Source organism: Salvelinus namaycush, chromosome 28 (genome assembly GCF_016432855.1).
Source record: "Salvelinus namaycush isolate Seneca chromosome 28, SaNama_1.0, whole genome shotgun sequence".
NCBI classification, from domain to species: Eukaryota; Metazoa; Chordata; class Actinopteri; order Salmoniformes; family Salmonidae; genus Salvelinus; species Salvelinus namaycush.
Window position 1 is genome coordinate 11,697,747 of NC_052334.1, and position 20,323 is coordinate 11,718,069.

Consider the following 20,323-nt stretch of genomic DNA (forward strand, 5'->3'; position numbering starts at 1 on the left):
CAAGGTATTGACAGCATCATTCTCCTCAGGCCTTCACAGACACACAGAGAGGAGAAGAAGGTACAGCAAGGTAGTGGCAGCATCATTCTCCTCAGGCCTTCACAGACACAGAGAGAGGAACAAAAGGCAACAATGATTTAACAATGTCATAATCTGATTTCTCATTGTGAACTGTAACATGACCGACAAACTGCTGTGGGTTAAATTATTCATATTGAAATTGTGGAGCATTGTACCTTCACAGGTGATGTGTGAAAGGAGCGTGCACCTTCACAGGGGATGCGTGTGTGTTCTAGGCCTAAGTGCATGCAATAAGTGGTTTATTTGGGACACAGCCTCTCTCCTCTACCTGAATAGAACATCCAACAGAGGAATACAATTGTGGCATTCTAATAGAACCACAACTAGTGAGACAGGGACAAGAAATATGCACATTCAACTAACTATATTTTCAGATATTTTGCAGCAAAGTTGTTGTTCATGGTGATTATGAATCTGTTCCAGGATGTTTCATCTCTTCTTGTAAGCCGCTCTACAGAAGTTCTCTGTTCTGTTTTGTTATGTCTCTCCAGAGAAGCATTAGCACTGAAGCTTGATTACCAGCCGTATAAACCTGGGGGTGTCCGGGGGGCCATGGGGGGTAGGGGGGGGCGACAGAGCGAGGCGCGATATGCTAGAACACCTCCTTGCCACCCCCGTTCCACTCCTTTGGTCACACGACTGAGGAGGAAATGAATGAACGCGGGGGCGAAATGACGCTCGTTACCAGCAGACCTGAGGAGGAGCGTCTTCAGAGTTAATTTGTACCGCGGTGTCTACAAATACACTCAAGAGCCCCTTGCTGTGTCAGTGCTAATGCCATAATGCCAGCTCAGAGATGTATAGAGGGGAGAGGGATACACAGAGGCATGACACGTCCGTTGGACAACTGAAACCATTCCCAGGGAGAGGAGAGAAGAGGAACACAGGGGATAATAGCGACCAATTAAAGACTTGACTGGGTGTTTGAGGGTTTGAGTCAAGCATGGATGAGGCCTGTCACATGTTAACCACTGTGGTGTTGGAGAAGAGAGCTTAAGGGAAAACACGATACAGGGCTTCAGTTAAAACCCAAAATAAAAGACAGATTTTTACATTTCAGATGTCAAAACAATATGGTATAAAACAGAGTGAAAACCAAGAACTATCATTAAGAAGTATAAGCTGAGAATATGTTCCCTGTCATGAACAAAGATTGTGCAATACACTCCAGTAAAAACTGCTAAATTACCAAAAAGGCCTCAAGAGGGACTACAACCCGAGTACCTAGACCGATAAGAAGGTTCATGTTCTCAGAATATACTGTATAGGGATATGTGTCACTATACTCCAACTGATAGTGTGTGATCTGGGTTACATTACAAATCGATTCCATTCTGTGACACCAGTGTTTCCATGTCTGACCCCCAAAAAACACTCTCACTGTGTTCCATTCCTCTTTCAGCAGACAGCCCAGAGGACAGCCCAGGGGACAGCCCAGAGGACAGCCCAGAGGACAACCCAGAGGACAGCCCAGAGGACAGTCCAGAGGACAGCCCAGAGGACAGCCCAGAGGACAGCCCAGAGGACAACCCAGAGGACAGTCCAGAGGACAACCCAGAGGACAGCCCAGAGGACAGCCCAGAGGACAGTCCAGAGGACAGCCCAGAGGACAGCCCAGAGGACAGCCCAGAGGACAACCCAGAGGACAACCCAGAGGACAGCCCAGAGGACAACCCAGAGGACAGCCCAGAGGACAGCCCAGAGGAGAAAAGGAAAAGAGAAATACAACAAACTAGAAAGGTTAATAACAGCTTTTCCTGTGTCATATTTGACACGACCAGCCATCGGCCTAATTATCGTCATTACAGTTTTCCAGGACTTCTACTTCTCCTTCTTAATGGCAGGCTGCCTGATAATCCCTCCTAAACACATACCTATTGTTTATCAAACTGTTGGTGGTGGCAGAACAGGGAGAGAGAGAGGAGAACTTTATTTTTGGTCTATGTGAGTTCTCTTTGAATATGCCAGAGGGCCAAGGCTTTAATTTATACCCTATAATCGCCACTCAAATTACAGAAAGGTGCAATTTATGTTGTCAAAGGGACAGGCTAAATCTGAGTCAGAGGCTGAGGCTGGGGCTGGGGCTGGGGCTGAGGCTGGGGCTGAGGCTGGGGCTGAGGCTGGGGCTGAGCTAAATGGTGATCCAGGATCAACACAAATTAAAAGACACTCCAGGATCCTCACCAGAGCCTTGGCTAGATGAACCAGCCAGTCCTTAGTGAGTGATCTGTTTGTTCCACAGAATCAGAACCTTCAGTCCAGCTATCTGCACTCTCAGACCTGCACAGATCTCCTCCAGTCCTCCACAGGGCCAGCAAAGAGAAATAAAACACTCCAATTACTGCACAGTAGGATGGCCATAAACGGCTTGAATAAATTAAAAGAGACATGAAACAATTTGTTGCTACCTGGATCTCAGTAAGAGCAGCGATACAGAGTGAAAACAGTCCTGTTCTGTTACAGTACCAGGGCAGTCACCTGTGTCTGCTATAGTGTTGTTGCTGAGGCCCAGGGTAGAGATGGTGCTGTTTTATTTCATCAGGACTCCTAGCTGCAGAGACTTGCTCGCTGTTCAGATGGTTGTTGGACAGGTACAGCTCCCACAGCGCTCTGTTGCTCTTCAGAGCACCCGCTATGGACAGAGAAACCACACAAAATTACTTTTTAAATAAAGTTTAGTTTGATTTGATGGTAAAGAATCATGCTAGTCTAGACAATAACCTACTTCAGATTAGAAACGTTTGAGAGTCAACCAGAGTATTTATAGTATTTCTCCAGAGTCAGCAATAGCTCAAAACCCTTATTCCACTAAAAATATTTCAAAGCATAACATTATTGCACAATATCTCTCAGTAAATTGTACAGTAAATCTTCTGTGTGTGTGTGTTGACACATGGCTCAGCCTTGGCGGATCGATGCAGTGGATTTGATCAGGCCCTTTGGGCTGCATGTGTCATCAGGCACAGTTGTAACCAAATGGAGGGATCGCTGGATTGATTCGGACTACTCCACCACGCCAGCCGAGCGCCACAATCAGGGCCCTTCCGATCGAAGACAATGATCCACAGCTGGGCCTCCCGTTGTGAAGTAGGGAGGGGGACGGTGGGGCAGGGGGGTAGGTAGAGGCTGCAGGGGACAAGGGGGTGGATAAACAGCCCCAAAATATCAACCGGATGTAGAGAAGGTCTCTGTCTCAGTGGTGAGGAAGACGAGCACACGTGCACATTAAGACAAAGAGTTACTGCTTTGTCTTAATTCTAAAGTTAAAATGAGCAATGTTTTGTGTGGAATTCTTGTGTGGGATGTTTTGTGTGGAATTCTTTGCGTGGGATGTTCTGTACTCTACTGGGTGTGTATGTTCTGTCCTCCACTGGGTGTGTATGTGTTCTGTGCTCTACTGGGTGTGTCTTCTGTCCTCTACTGGGTGTGTATGTGTTCTGTGCTCTACTGGGTGTGTCTTCTGTCCTCTACTGGGTGTGTGTTCTGTGCTCTACTGGGTGTGTGTTCTGTACTCTACTGGGTGTGTGTTCTGTGCTCTACTGGGTGTGTGTTCTGTCCTCTACTGGGTGTGTGTTCTGTACTCTACCAGGTGTGTATGTTCTCTCCTCTACTGGGTGTGTGTTCTGTCCTCTACTGGGTGTGTGTTCTGTGCTCTACTGGGTGTGTGTTCTGTCCTCTACTGGGTGTGTGTTCTGTACTCTACCAGGTGTGTATGTTCTCTCCTCTACTGGGTGTGTGTTCTGTCCTCTACTGGGTGTGTGTTCTGTGCTCTACTGGGTGTGTGTTCTGTACTCTACTGGGTGTGTGTTCTGTGCTCTACTGGGTGTGTGTTCTGTCCTCTACTGGGTGTGTGTTCTGTACTCTACCAGGTGTGTATGTTCTCTCCTCTACTGGGTGTGTGTTCTGTCCTCTACTGGGTGTGTGTTCTGTGCTCTACTGGGTGTGTGTTCTGTGCTCTACTGGGTGTGTGTTCTGTGCTCTACCGGGTGTGTGTTCTGTCCTCTACCGGGTGTGTGTTCTGTGCTCTACTGGGTGTGTGTTCTGTACTCTACCGGGTGTGTGTTCTGTACTCTACCAGGTGTGTATGTTCTGTGCTCTACCGGGTGTGTGTTCTGTGCTCTACCGGGTGTGTGTTCTGTCCTCTACCGGGTGTGTGTTCTGTCCTCTACCGGGTGTGTGTTCTGTACTCTACCAGGTGTGTATGTTCTGTGCTCTACCGGGTGTGTGTTCTGTCCTCTACCGGGTGTGTGTTCTGTGCTCTACTGGGTGTGTGTTCTGTCCTCTACTGGGTGTGTGTTCTGTGCTCTACTGGGTGTGTGTTCTGTACTCTACCGGGTGTGTGTTCTGTGCTCTACTGGGTGTGTGTTCTGTACTCTACCGGGTGTGTGTTCTGTACTCTACTGGGTGTGTGTTCTGTGCTCTACTGGGTGTGTGTTCTGTACTCTACCGGGTGTGTGTTCTGTGCTCTACTGGGTGTGTGTTCTGTCCTCTACCGGGTGTGTGTTCTGTGCTCTACTGGGTGTGTGTTCTGTACTCTACTGGGTGTGTGTTCTGTGCTCTACTGGGTGTGTGTTCTGTACTCTACTGGGTGTGTGTTCTGTACTCTACTGGGTGTGTGTTCTGTGCTCTACTGGGTGTGTGTTCTGTACTCTACTGGGTGTGTGTTCTGTACTCTACTGGGTGTGTGTTCTGTGCTCTACTGGGTGTGTGTTCTGTCCTCTACCGGGTGTGTGTTCTGTACTCTACCGGGTGTGTGTTCTGTACTCTACTGGGTGTGTGTTCTGTACTCTACCGGGTGTGTGTTCTGTCCTCTACCGGGTGTGTGTTCTGTCCTCTACTGGGTGTGTGTTCTGTACTCTACTGGGTGTGTGTTCTGTGCTCTACTGGGTGTGTGTTCTGTCCTCTACTGGGTGTGTGTTCTGTGCTCTACTGGGTGTGTGTTCTGTACTCTACTGGGTGTGTGTTCTGTACTCTACTGGGTGTGTGTTCTGTGCTCTACCGGGTGTGTGTTCTGTACTCTACTGGGTGTGTGTTCTGTACTCTACCGGGTGTGTGTTCTGTACTCTACTGGGTGTGTGTTCTGTGCTCTACTGGGTGTGTGTTCTGTCCTCTACTGGGTGTGTGTTCTGTGCTCTACTGGGTGTGTGTTCTGTACTCTACTGGGTGTGTGTTCTGTACTCTACTGGGTGTGTGTTCTGTACTCTACTGGGTGTGTGTTCTCTACTCTACTGGGTGTGTGTTCTCTACTCTACTGGGTGTGTGTTCTCTACTCTACTGGGTGTGTGTTCTCTACTCTACTGGGTGTGTGTTCTCTACTCTACTGGGTGTTTGTTCTCTACTCTACTGGGTGTGTATGTTCTCTACTCTACTGGGTGTTTGTTCTCTACTCTACTGGGTGTGTGTTCTCTACTCTACTGGGTGTTTGCTCTCTACTCTACTGGGTGTTTGTTCTCTACTCTACATGGTGTGTGTTCTCTACTCTACTGGGTGTTTGTTCTCTACTCTACTGGGTGTATGTTCTCTACTCTACTGGGTGTGTGTTCTCTACTCTACTGGGTGTGTGTTCTCTACTCCTTTGGGTGTTTGTTCTCTACTCTACTGGGTGTATGTTCTCTACTCTACTGGGTGTGTGTTCTCTACTCTACTGGGTGTGTGTTCTCTACTCTACTGGGTGTGTGTTCTCTACTCTACTGGGTGTGTATGTTCTCTACTCTACTGGGTGTGTATGTTCTCTACTCTACTGGGTGTGTGTTCTCTACTCTACTGGGTGTGTGTTCTGTACTCTACTGGGTGTGTATGTTCTCTACTCTACTGGGTGTTTGCTCTCTACTCTACTGGGTTTGTATGTTCTCTACTCTACTGGGTGTGTGTTCTCTACTCTACTGGTTCTATGTTCTCTACTCTACTGGGTTTGTATGTTCTCTACTCTACTGGATGTGTATGTTCTCTACTCTACTGGTTGTTTGTTCTCTATTCTACTGGGTGTGTATGTTCTCTACTCTACTGGGTGTTTGCTCTCTACTCTACTGGGTGTGTGTTCTCTACTCTACTGGTTGTTTGTTCTGTACTCTACTGGGTGTGTATGTTCTCTACTCTACTGGGTGTTTGTTCTCTACTCTACTGGGTGTTTGTTCTCTACTCTACTGGGTGTGTATGTTCTCTACTCTACTGGGTGTGTGTTCTCTACTCTACTGGGTGTTTGTTCTCTACTCTACTGGGTGTGTATGTTCTCTACTCTACTGGGTGTGTGTTCTCTACTCTACTGGGTGTGTGTTCTGTACTCTACTGGGTGTGTATGTTCTCTACTCTACTGGGTGTTTGCTCTCTACTCTACTGGGTTTGTATGTTCTCTACTCTACTGGATGTGTATGTTCTCTACTCTACTGGTTGTTTGTTCTCTACTCTACTGGTTGTTTGTTCTCTACTCTACTGGGTGTGTGTTCTGTACTCTACTGGGTGTGTATGTTCTCTACTCTACTGGGTGTTTGTTCTCTACTCTACTGGGTGTGTGTTCTCTACTCTACTGGGTGTTTGCTCTCTACTCTACTGGGTGTGTATGTTCTCTACTCTACATGGTGTGTGTTCTCTACTCTACTGGGTGTGTGTTCTCTACTCTACTGGGTGTATGTTCTCTACTCTACTGGTTGTGTGTTCTCTACTCTACTGGGTGTGTGTTCTCTACTCTACTGGGTGTGTGTTCTCTACTCCCTTGGGTGTTTGTTCTCTACTCTACTGGGTGTATGTTCTCTACTCTACTGGGTGTATGTTCTCTACTCTACTGGGTGTGTGTTCTCTACTCTACTGGGTGTATGTTCTCTACTCTACTGGGTGTGTGTTCTCTACTCTACTGGGTGTGTGTTCTCTACTCTACTGGGTGTGTATGTTCTCTACTCTACTGGGTGTGTATGTTCTCTACTCTACTGGGTGTGTGTTCTCTACTCTACTGGGTGTGTGTTCTCTACTCTACTGGGTGTGTGTTCTCTACTCTACTGGGTGTTTGTTCTCTACTCTAATGGGTGTGTATGTTCTCTAATCTACTGGGTGTATGTTCTCTACTCTACTGGGTGTATGCTCTCTACTCTACTGGGTGTGTGTTCTCTACTCTACTGGGTGTTTGCTCTCTACTCTACTGGGTGTGTATGTTCTCTACTCTACATGGTGTGTGTTCTCTACTCTACTGGGTGTTTGTTCTCTACTCTACTGGGTGTATGTTCTCTACTCTACTGGGTGTGCGTTCTCTACTCTACTGGGTGTGTATGTTCTCTACTCTACATGGTGTGTGTTCTCTACTCTACTGGGTGTTTGTTCTCTACTCTACTGGGTGTATGTTCTCTACTCTACTGGGTGTATGTTCTCTACTCTACTGGGTGTGTGTTCTCTACTCTACTGGGTGTGTGTTCTCCACTCTACTGGGTGTTTGTTCTCTACTCTAATGGGTGTGTATGTTCTCTAATCTACTGGGTGTATGTTCTCTACTCTACTGGGTGTATGTTCTCTACTCTACTGGGTGTGTGTTCTCTACTCTACTGGGTGTTTGTTCTCTACTCTACTGGGTGTTTGTTCTCTACTCTACTGGGTGTGTATGTTCTCTACTCTACTGGATGTGTGTTCTCTACTCTACTGGGTGTGTGTTCTCTACTCTACTGGGTGTATGTTCTCTACTCTACTGGGTGTGTGTTCTCTACTCTACTGGGTGTGTGTTCTCTACTCTACTGGGTGTGTGTTCTCTACTCTACTGGGTGTGTGTTCTCTACTCTACTGGGTGTTTGTTCTCTACTCTACTGGGTGTGTATGTTCTCTACTCTACTGGGTGTTTGTTCTCTACTCTACTGGGTGTGTGTTCTCTACTCTACTGGGTGTTTGCTCTCTACTCTACTGGGTGTTTGTTCTCTACTCTACATGGTGTGTGTTCTCTACTCTACTGGGTGTTTGTTCTCTACTCTACTGGGTGTATGTTCTCTACTCTACTGGGTGTGTGTTCTCTACTCTACTGGGTGTGTGTTCTCTACTCCTTTGGGTGTTTGTTCTCTACTCTACTGGGTGTATGTTCTCTACTCTACTGGGTGTGTGTTCTCTACTCTACTGGGTGTGTATGTTCTCTACTCTACTGGGTGTGTATGTTCTCTACTCTACTGGGTGTGTGTTCTCTACTCTACTGGGTGTGTGTTCTCTACTCTACTGGGTCTATGTTCTCTACTCTACTGGTGTGTGTTCTGTACTCTACTGGGTGTGTATGTTCTCTACTCTACTGGGTGTTTGCTCTCTACTCTACTGGGTTTGTATGTTCTCTACTCTACTGGGTGTGTGTTCTCTACTCTACTGGTTCTATGTTCTCTACTCTACTGGGTTTGTATGTTCTCTACTCTACTGGATGTGTATGTTCTCTACTCTACTGGTTGTTTGTTCTCTATTCTACTGGGTGTGTATGTTCTCTACTCTACTGGGTGTTTGCTCTCTACTCTACTGGGTGTGTGTTCTCTACTCTACTGGTTGTTTGTTCTGTACTCTACTGGGTGTGTATGTTCTCTACTCTACTGGGTGTTTGCTCTCTAGTCTACTGGGTGTTTGTTCTCTACTCTACTGGGTGTGTATGTTCTCTACTCTACTGGGTGTGTGTTCTCTACTCTACTGGGTGTTTGTTCTCTACTCTACTGGGTGTGTATGTTCTCTACTCTACTGGGTGTGTGTTCTCTACTCTACTGGGTGTGTGTTCTGTACTCTACTGGGTGTGTATGTTCTCTACTCTACTGGGTGTTTGCTCTCTACTCTACTGGGTTTGTATGTTCTCTACTCTACTGGATGTGTATGTTCTCTACTCTACTGGTTGTTTGTTCTCTACTCTACTGGTTGTTTGTTCTCTACTCTACTGGGTGTGTGTTCTGTACTCTACTGGGTGTGTATGTTCTCTACTCTACTGGGTGTTTGTTCTCTACTCTACTGGGTGTGTGTTCTCTACTCTACTGGGTGTTTGCTCTCTACTCTACTGGGTGTGTATGTTCTCTACTCTACATGGTGTGTGTTCTCTACTCTACTGGGTGTGTGTTCTCTACTCTACTGGGTGTATGTTCTCTACTCTACTGGTTGTGTGGTCTCTACTCTACTGGGTGTGTGTTCTCTACTCTACTGGGTGTGTGTTCTCTACTTCCTTGGGTGTTTGTTCTCTACTCTACTGGGTGTATGTTCTCTACTCTACTGGGTGTATGTTCTCTACTCTACTGGGTGTGTGTTCTCTACTCTACTGGGTGTATGTTCTCTACTCTACTGGGTGTGTGTTCTCTACTCTACTGGGTGTGTGTTCTCTACTCTACTGGGTGTGTATGTTCTCTACTCTACTGGGTGTGTATGTTCTCTACTCTACTGGGTGTGTGTTCTCTACTCTACTGGGTGTGTGTTCTCTACTCTACTGGGTGTGTGTTCTCTACTCTACTGGGTGTTTGTTCTCTACTCTAATGGGTGTGTATGTTCTCTAATCTACTGGGTGTATGTTCTCTACTCTACTGGGTGTATGCTCTCTACTCTACTGGGTGTGTGTTCTCTACTCTACTGGGTGTTTGCTCTCTACTCTACTGGGTGTGTATGTTCTCTACTCTACATGGTGTGTGTTCTCTACTCTACTGGGTGTTTGTTCTCTACTCTACTGGGTGTATGTTCTCTACTCTACTGGGTGTGTGTTCTCTACTCTACTGGGTGTGTGTTCTCCACTCTACTGGGTGTTTGTTCTCTACTCTAATGGGTGTGTATGTTCTCTAATCTACTGGGTGTATGTTCTCTACTCTACTGGGTGTATGTTCTCTACTCTACTGGGTGTGTGTTCTCTACTCTACTGGGTGTTTGTTCTCTACTCTACTGGGTGTTTGTTCTCTACTCTACTGGGTGTGTATGTTCTCTACTCTACTGGATGTGTGTTCTCTACTCTACTGGGTCTATGTTCTCTACTCTACTGGGTGTGTGTTCTGTACTCTACTGGGTGTGTATGTTCTCTACTCTACTGGGTGTTTGCTCTCTACTCTAATGGGTCTGTATGTTCTCTACTCTACTGGATGTGTATGTTCTCTACTCTACTGGTTGTTTGTTCTCTACTCTACTGGGTGTGTATGTTCTCTACTCTACTGGGTGTTTGCTCTCTACTCTACTGGGTGTGTGTTCTCTACTCTACTGGTTGTTTGTTCTCTACTCTACTGGGTGTGTGTTCTGTACTCTACTGGGTGTGTATGTTCTCTACTCTACTGGGTGTTTGCTCTCTACTCTACTGGGTGTTTGTTCTCTACTCTACTGGGTGTGTATGTTCTCTACTCTACTGGGTGTGTGTTCTCTACTCTACTGGGTGTTTGTTCTCTACTCTACTGGGTGTGTATGTTCTCTACTCTACTGGGTGTGCGTTCTCTACTCTACTGGGTCTATGTTCTCTACTCTACTGGGTGTGTGTTCTGTACTCTACTGGGTGTGTATGTTCTCTACTCTACTGGGTGTTTGCTCTCTACTCTACTGGGTTTGTATGTTCTCTACTCTACTGGATGTGTATGTTCTCTACTCTACTGGTTGTTTGTTCTCTACTCTACTGGTTGTTTGTTCTCTACTCTACTGGGTGTGTGTTCTGTACTCTACTGGGTGTGTATGTTCTCTACTCTACTGGGTGTTTGTTCTCTACTCTACTGGGTGTGTGTTCTCTACTCTACTGGGTGTTTGCTCTCTACTCTGCTGGGTGTGTATGTTCTCTACTCTACATGGTGTGTGTTCTCTACTCTACTGGGTGTTTGTTCTCTACTCTACTGGGTGTATGTTCTCTACTCTACTGGTTGTGTGTTCTCTACTCTACTGGGTGTGTGTTCTCTACTCCCTTGGGTGTTTGTTCTCTACTCTACTGGGTGTATGTTCTCTACTCTACTGGGTGTATGTTCTCTACTCTACTGGGTGTGTGTTCTCTACTCTACTGGGTGTGTGTTCTGTACTCTACTGGGTGTGTATGTTCTCTACTCTACTGGGTGTTTGTTCTCTACTCTACTGGGTGTGTGTTCTCTACTCTATTGGGTGTTTGCTCTCTACTCTACTGGGTGTGTATGTTCTCTACTCTACATGGTGTGTGTTCTCTACTCTACTGGGTGTTTGTTCTCTACTCTACTGGGTGTATGTTCTCTACTCTACTGGGTGTGTGTTCTCTACTCTACTGGGTGTGTGTTCTCTACTCCCTTGGGTGTTTGTTCTCTACTCTACTGGGTGTATGTTCTCTACTCTACTGGGTGTGTGTTCTCTACTCTACTGGGTGTGTATGTTCTCTACTCTACTGGGTGTGTATGTTCTCTACTCTACTGGGTGTGTGTTCTCTACTCTACTGGGTGTGTGTTCTCTACTCTACTGGGTGTTTGTTCTCTACTCTAATGGGTTTGTATGTTCTCTACTCTACTGGGAGTTTGTTCTCTACTCTACTGGGTGTTTGTTCTCTACTCTACTGGGTGTGTGTTCTCTACTCTACTGGGTGTTTGTTCTCTAATCTACTGGGTGTTTGTTCTCTACTCTACTGGGTGTGTATGTTCTCTACTCTACTGGATGTGTGTTCTCTACTCTACTGGGTCTATGTTCTCTACTCTACTGGGTGTGTGTTCTGTACTCTACTGGGTGTGTATGTTCTCTACTCTACTGGGTGTTTGCTCTCTACTCTAATGGGTCTGTATGTTCTCTACTCTACTGGATGTGTATGTTCTCTACTCTACTGGTTGTTTGTTCTCTACTCTACTGGGTGTGTATGTTCTCTACTCTACTGGGTGTTTGCTCTCTACTCTACTGGGTGTGTGTTCTCTACTCTACTGGTTGTTTGTTCTGTACTCTACTGGGTGTGTGTTCTGTACTCTACTGGGTGTTTGCTCTCTAGTCTACTGGGTGTTTGTTCTCTACTCTACTGGGTGTGTATGTTCTCTACTCTACTGGGTGTGTGTTCTCTACTCTACTGGGTGTTTGTTCTCTACTCTACTGGGTGTGTATGTTCTCTACTCTACTGGGTGTGTGTTCTCTACTCTACTGGGTGTGTGTTCTGTACTCTACTGGGTGTGTATGTTCTCTACTCTACTGGGTGTTTGCTCTCTACTCTACTGGGTTTGTATGTTCTCTACTCTACTGGATGTGTATGTTCTCTACTCTACTGGTTGTTTGTTCTCTACTCTACTGGTTGTTTGTTCTCTACTCTACTGGGTGTGTGTTCTGTACTCTACTGGGTGTGTATGTTCTCTATTCTACTGGGTGTTTGTTCTCTACTCTACTGGGTGTGTGTTCTCTACTCTACTGGGTGTTTGCTCTCTACTCTACTGGGTGTGTATGTTCTCTACTCTACATGGTGTGTGTTCTCTACTCTACTGGGTGTGTGTTCTCTACTCTACTGGGTGTATGTTCTCTACTCTACTGGTTGTGTGTTCTCTACTCTACTGGGTGTGTGTTCTCTACTCTACTGGGTGTGTGTTCTCTACTCCCTTGGGTGTTTGTTCTCTACTCTACTGGGTGTATGTTCTCTACTCTACTGGGTGTGTGTTCTCTACTCTACTGGGTGTGTGTTCTCTACTCTACTGGGTGTGTGTTCTCTACTCTACTGGGTGTTTGTTCTCTACTCTAATGGGTGTGTATGTTCTCTAATCTACTGGGTGTATGTTCTCTACTCTACTGGGTGTATGCTCTCTACTCTACTGGGTGTGTGTTCTCTACTCTACTGGGTGTTTGCTCTCTACTCTACTGGGTGTGTATGTTCTCTACTCTACATGGTGTGTGTTCTCTACTCTACTGGGTGTTTGTTCTCTACTCTACTGGGTGTATGTTCTCTACTCTACTGGGTGTGTGTTCTCTACTCTACTGGGTGTGTGTTCTCCACTCTACTGGGTGTTTGTTCTCTACTCTACTGGGTGTGTATGTTCTCTACTCTACTGGATGTGTGTTCTCTACTCTACTGGGTGTGTGTTCTCTACTCTACTGGGTGTGTGTTCTCTACTCTACTGGGTGTGTGTTCTCTACTCTACTGGGTGTGTGTTCTCTACTCTACTGGGTGTGTGTTCTCTACTCTACTGGGTGTGTGTTCTCTACTCTACTGGGTGTTTGTTCTCTACTCTACTGGGTGTGTATGTTCTCTACTCTACTGGGTGTTTGTTCTCTACTCTACTGGGTGTGTGTTCTCTACTCTACTGGGTGTTTGCTCTCTACTCTACTGGGTGTTTGTTCTCTACTCTACATGGTGTGTGTTCTCTACTCTACTGGGTGTTTGTTCTCTACTCTACTGGGTGTATGTTCTCTACTCTACTGGGTGTGTGTTCTCTACTCTACTGGGTGTGTGTTCTCTACTCCTTTGGGTGTTTGTTCTCTACTCTACTGGGTGTATGTTCTCTACTCTACTGGGTGTGTGCTCTCTACTCTACTGGGTGTGTATGTTCTCTACTCTACTGGGTGTGTATGTTCTCTACTCTACTGGGTGTGTATGTTCTCTACTCTACTGGGTGTGTGTTCTCTACTCTCTACTGGGTCTATGTTCTCTACTCTACTGGTGTGTGTTCTGTACTCTACTGGGTGTGTATGTTCTCTACTCTACTGGGTGTTTGCTCTCTCTCTACTCTACTGGGTGTGTATGTTCTCTACTCTACTGGTTCTATGTTCTCTATTCTACTGGGTGTGTATGTTCTCTACTCTACTGGGTGTTTGCTCTCTACTCTACTGGGTGTGTGTTCTCTACTCTACTGGTTGTTTGTTCTGTACTCTACTGGGTGTGTATGTTCTCTACTCTACTGGGTGTTTGCTCTCTAGTCTACTGGTGTTTGTTCTCTACTCTACTGGGTGTGTATGTTCTCTACTCTACTGGTGTGTGTTCTCTACTCTACTGGGTGTTTGTTCTCTACTCTACTGGGTGTGTATGTTCTCTACTCTACTGGTGTGTGTTCTCTACTCTACTGGGTGTGTGTTCTGTACTCTACTGGGTGTGTATGTTCTCTATGTGTGTATTGTCTGTGATGTGTGTATGTATGTGATGTGTGTATGTCTGTGATGTGTGTATGTGTGTATGTATGTGATATGTGTATGTATTGTATGTTTTAATGATGTGTGTATGTCTGTGATGTGTGTATGTGATGTGATGTGTGTATGTAGTGATGTTGTGTATGTCTGTGATGTGTGTATGTCATGTGATGATGTGTGTCCTGTGATGTGTGTTGTATGTATCTGTGATGTGTGTATGTCTGGATGTGTGCATGTATGTGATATGTGTATGTATGTGATGGTGTGTATGTTGTTGGTCTGTGGATGTGTGTATTCTATGATTGTGTGTATGTCTGTGATGTGGTGTTATGTCTGTGATGTGGTGTTATGTCTATGTGTGTGTATGTATGTGTGATGTGTGTATGTATGTGATGATGTGTATGTCTGTGTATGTGTGTATGTTCTGTGATGTGTGTTATGTCTATGATGTGTGTATGTCTGTGATGTGTGTATGTGTGTATGTAGTATGTGATGTGATGTGTGTATGTCTGTGTGTGTGTATGTATGTGATGTGTGTATGTCTGTGATGTGTGTATGTCTGTGATGTGGTGTATGTCTGTGATGTGTGTATGTCGGTGAGTGTGTGTTATATGTGATGTTGTTATGTCTGTGATGTGTGTATGTCTTTATGTGTGTATGTCGGTGATGTGTGTATGTATGTGATGTGTGTATGTATGTGATGTGTGTATGTCTGTGATGTGTGTATGTATGTGATGTGTGTATGTCTGTGATGTGTGCATTATGTGATGTGTGTATGTATGTGATGTGTGTATGTCTGTGATGTGTGTATGTGTGTAGTGTTTTGTAATTTTGTATTTATGTGATGTGTGTATGTCTGTGATGTGTATGTATGTGATGTGTGTATGTATGTGATGTGTGTATGTCTGTGATGTGTGTATGTATGTGATGTGTGTATGTCTGTGCTGTGTGTATGTCTGTGATGTGTGTATGTCTGTGATGTGTGTATGTCTGTGATGTGTGTATGTCTGTGATGTGTGTGTGTCTATGATGTGTGTATATATGTGATGTGTGTATGTCTGTGATGTGTGTATGTCTGTGATGTGTGTCTGTTTGTGATGTGTGTATGTCTGTGATGTGTGTATGTCTGTGATGTGTGTATGTCTGTGATGTGTGTATGTTTGTGATGTGTGTATGTATGTGATGTGTGTCTGTATGTGATGTGTGTATGTATGTGATGTGTGTATGTCTGTGATGTGTGTCTGTTTGTGATGTGTGTATGTATGTGATGTGTGTCTGTATGTGATGTGTGTATGTTTGTGATGTGTGTATGTCTGTGATGTGTGTATGTGTGTATGTAGTATGTGATGTGTGTATGTCTGTGATGTGTGTATGTGTGTATGTCTGTGATGTGTGTATGTGTGTATGTCTGTGATGTGTGTATGTATGTGATGTGTGTATGTGGGTATGTATGTGATGCGTGTATGTCTGTGATGTGTGTATGTATGTGATGTGTGTATGTGGGTATGTATGTGATATGTGTATGTGTGTATGTGGGTATGTATGTGATGTGTGTATGTGTGTATGTATGTGATGCGTGTATGTCTGTGATGTGTGTATGTATGTGATGTGTGTATGTGGGTATGTATGTGATATGTGTATGTGTGTATGTGGGTATGTATGTGTGTATGTATGTGATATGTGTATGTGTGTATGTGGGTATGTATGTGATGTGTGTATGTGGGTATGTATGTGATGCGTGTATGTCTGTGATGTGTGTATGTATGTGATGTGTGTATGTGGGTATGTATGTGATGTGTGTATGTGGGTATGTATGTGATGCGTGTATGTATGTGATGTGTGTATGTCTGTGATGTGTGTATGTCTATGATGTGTGTATATCTGTGATGTGTGTATGTATGTGATGTGTGTATGCCTGTGATGTGTGTATGTCTATGATGTGTGTATGTCTGTGATGTGTGTATGTATGTGTTGTAGTGTATGTAATGTGTGTGTGTATGTATGTGATGTGTGTATGTAGTGTATGTGTGTATGCTTGTGATGTGGTATGTCTGTGATGTGTGTATGTGTGATGTGTGTATTTGTGATGTGTAATGTCTGTGATGTGTGTATATATGTGATGTGGGTATGTCTGTGATGTGGTATGGATGTGATATGTGTATGTATGTGTATGTCTATGATGTGTGTATGTCTGTGATGTGTGTATGTGTATGTGATGTGTGTATGTATGTGATGTGTGTATGTCTGTGATGTGTGTATGTCTGTGATGTGTGTCTGTGATGGTGTGTGTATATATGTGATGTGTGTATGTCTGTGATGTGTGCATGTATGTGATATGTGTATGTATGTGATGTGTGTATGTCTGTGATGTGTGTCTGTGATGTGTGTATATATGTGATGTGTGTATGTCTGTGATGTGTGTATGTCTGTGATGTGTGTATGTATGTGATGTGTGTATATATGTGATGTGTGTATATATGTGATGTGTGTATGTCTGTGATGTGTGTATGTCTGTGATATGTGTCTGTATGTGATGTGTGTATGTATGTGATGTGTGTATGTCTGTGATGTGTGTATGTGTGTATGTAGTATGTGATGTGATGTGTGTATGCCTGTGATGTGTGTATGTATGTGATGTGTGTCTGTGTGTATGTAGTATGTGATGTGATGTGTGTATGCCTGTGATGTGTTTATGTCTATGATGTGTGTATGTCTGTGATGTGTGTATGTGTGTATGTAGTATGTGATGTGATGTGTGTATGCCTGTGATGTGTGTATGTCTGTGATGTATGTCTGTGTGATGTGTGTATGTATATGTGGATGTGTGTAATGTCTGTGATGTGTGTATGTGCTGTGATGTGTGTTTTGATTGTGATGTGTGTATGTCTTTATTGATGTGTGTATGTCTGTGATGTGTGGTGATGTGTGTATGTATGTATGTGATGTGATGTGTGTATGCTTGTGATGTTGTATGTATGTGATGTGTTGTATTTGTGATGTGTGTATTTTGTGATGTGTGTATGTGCTGTTGATGTGTGTATGTCGTGATGTGTGTGATTGTGTATGTTTGTAGTTCTGTGAGGTGTGTTATGTATGTGATGTATGTCTGTGATGTTGTATGTCATGATGTGTGTATTATGTGATGTGTGTATGTCTGTGATGTGTGTATGTCTATGATGTGTGTATATCTGTGATGTGTGTCTGTATGTGATGTGTGTATGTATGTGATGTGTGTATGTTGTGATGTGTGTATGTGTGTGATGTGTGTAGGTCTGTGATGTTTGTATTATGTGATATGTGTATGATCTATGATGTGATGTGTATACTGTGATGTGTGTATGTATGTGAATGTGTGTATGCTGTGATGTGTGTATGTCTGTGATGTGTGTATATATTGTGATGTGTGTATGTCTATGATGTGTGTATGTCTATGATGTGTGTATATGATGTGTGTGTGTATGGTGTGTGGATATGTGTATGTCTGAGTGATGTGTGTATGTCTGTTATGTGTGTATGTTGTGATGTGTGTATGTATGTGATGTGTGTATGTATGTGTATTGTGTTGTGATGTATGTGATTTGTGTGTATGCCTGTGGATGTGTGTATGTCTGTGATGTGTGTGATGCCTGTGTATGTGTGTGATGTCTGTGATGTGTAAATGTCTGTGATGTGTGTATATATGTGATGTGTGTATGTCTGTGTATGTGTATGTATGTGATATATGTGTGATGTATGGTGTATGTCTATGATGTGTGTATGTCTGTGATGTGTGTATGTATGTGATTGTGTAGTATGTATGGTGATTTGTGTATGTCTGTGTATGTGTGTATGTCTTGTGATGTGTGTCTGTGATGTGTGTATATATGTGATGTGTGTATGTCTGTGATGTGTGCATGTATGTGATATGTGTATGTATGTGATGTGTGTATGTCTGTGATGTGTGTCTGTGATGTGTGTATATATGTGATGTGTGTATGTCTGTGATGTGTGTATGTCTGTGATGTGTGTATGTATGTGATGGTGGTGTATATATGTGATGTGTGTATTATGTGATGTGTGTATGTCTGTGATGTGTTGTATGTCTGATATGTTGTATGTGATGTATGTATGTATGTGATTGTGTTGTCTGTGATGTGTGTATGTGTGTATGTAGTATGTGATGTGATGTGTGTATGCCTGTGATGTGTGTATGTATGTGATGTGTGTCTGTGTGTATGTAGTATGTGATGTGATGTGTGTATGCCTGTGATGTGTTTATGTCTATGATGTGTGTATGTCTGTGATGTGTGTATGTGTGTATGTAGTATGTGATGTGATGTGTGTATGCCTGGATGTGTGTATGTCTGTGATGTATGTCTGTGATGTGTGTATATATGTGTGGTTGTATGTCTGTGATGTGTGTATTCTGTGATGTGTGTCTGTGAGTGTATGTTGATGTGTGTATGTCTATGATGTGTGTTTATGTCTGTGATGTGTGTATTGTGTGTATGTAGTAATGTGATGGTGATGTGTGTATGCCATGTGATGTGTGTATGTATGTGATGTGTGTATGTCTGTGATGAGTCATGTGTGTCTGTGATGTGTGTGTATGTCTGTGTATGTGTGTATGTCGTGTGATGTGTAGTGCTGTGATGTTGTGTATGTCAGGTGATGTGTGTATGTATGTATGTGATGTGTGTATGTCTGTGATGTGTGTATGTCTATGATGTGTGTATATATGTGATGTGTGTATGTATGTGATGTGTGTATGTCTATGATGTGTGTATATCTGTGATGTGTGTCTGTATGTGATGTGTGTATGTATGTGATGTGAGTTTGTTGTGATGTGTGTATGTCTGTGATGTGTGTATGTATGTGATGTGTGTATATCTGTGATATGTGTATGTCTATGATGTGTGTATATATGTGATGTGTGTATGTATGTGATGTGTGTATGTCTGTGATGTGTGTATGTCTGTGATGTGTGTATATATGTGATGTGTGTATGTCTGTGATATGTGTATGTCTATGTATGTGTGTATATATGTGTATGTGTGTATGTCTGTGATATGTGTATGTCTATGATGTGTGTATATATGTGTAGTGTGTATGTCTGTGATATGTGTATGTCTATGATGTGTGTATATATGTGATGTGTGTATGTCTGTGATGTGTGTATGTCTGTGATGTGTGTATGTCTGTGATGTGTGTATGTCTATGATGTGTGTATATCTGTGATGTGTGTATGTATGTGATGTGTGTATATATGTGATGTGTGTATGTCTGTGATGTGTGTATGTCTGTGATGTGTGTATGTGTGTATGTAGTATGTGATGTGATGTGTGTATGCCTGTGATGTGTGTATGTCTGTGATGTATGTCTGTGATGTGTGTATATATGTGATGTGTGTATGTCTGTGATGTGTGTATGTCTGTGATGTGTGTCTGTATGTGATGTGTGTATGTCTATGATGTGTGTATGTCTGTGATGTGTGTATGTGTGTATGTAGTATGTGATGTGATGTGTGTATGCCTGTGATGTGTGTATGTATGTGATGTGTGTATGTCTGTGATGTGTGTATGTCTGTGATGTGTGTATGTCTGTGATGTGTGTATGTCGGTGATGTGTGTCTGTGATGTGTGTATGTCGGTGAGGTGTGTATGTATGTGATGTGTGTATGTCTGTGATGTGTGTATGTCTATGATGTGTGTATATATGTGATGTGTGTATGTCTGTGATGTGTGTATGTCTATGATGTGTGTATATCTGTGATGTGTGTCTGTATGTGATGTGTGTATGTATGTGATGTGTGTATGTTTGTGATGTGTGTATGTCTGTGATGTGTGTATGTCTGTGATGTGTGTATATCTGTGATATGTGTATGTCTATGATGTGTGTATATATGTGATGTGTGTATGTATGTGATGTGTGTATGTCTGTGATGTGTGTATGTCTGTGATGTGTGTATATATGTGATGTGTGTATGTCTGTGATATGTGTATGTCTATGATGTGTGTATATATGTGATGTGTGTATGTCTGTGATATGTGTATGTCTATGATGTGTGTATATATGTGTAGTGTGTATGTCTGTGATATGTGTATGTCTATGATGTGTGTATATATGTGATGTGTGTATGTCTGTGATGTGTGTATGTCTGTGATGTGTGTATGTCTGTGATGGGTGTGTATGTCTATATGTTGTGTTATTTGATGTGTGTGTGTTATTGTGATTGTGTGTGTGTGATATATGTGATGTGTGTATGTCTGCTAGTGCTGTGTGTAGG

The 20,323-nt window shown here is 43.5% G+C and overlaps 1 protein-coding gene across 1 annotated transcript in view; it reads left to right on the top strand.

Moving 5' to 3' along the window:
* Window positions 1–752: 752 nt before the first annotated feature.
* The window catches only part of LOC120023043 (neuronal PAS domain-containing protein 3-like), a 319,774-nt gene continuing 300,203 nt past the window's right edge, over window positions 753–20,323 (top strand). The window contains exons 1-3 of the mRNA XM_038966990.1: window positions 753–795; window positions 1,484–1,821; window positions 18,683–18,705. Coding sequence (XP_038822918.1) covers window positions 753–795; window positions 1,484–1,821; window positions 18,683–18,705 — 404 coding nt within the window. The remainder of the gene's footprint in view (window positions 796–1,483; window positions 1,822–18,682; window positions 18,706–20,323) is intronic.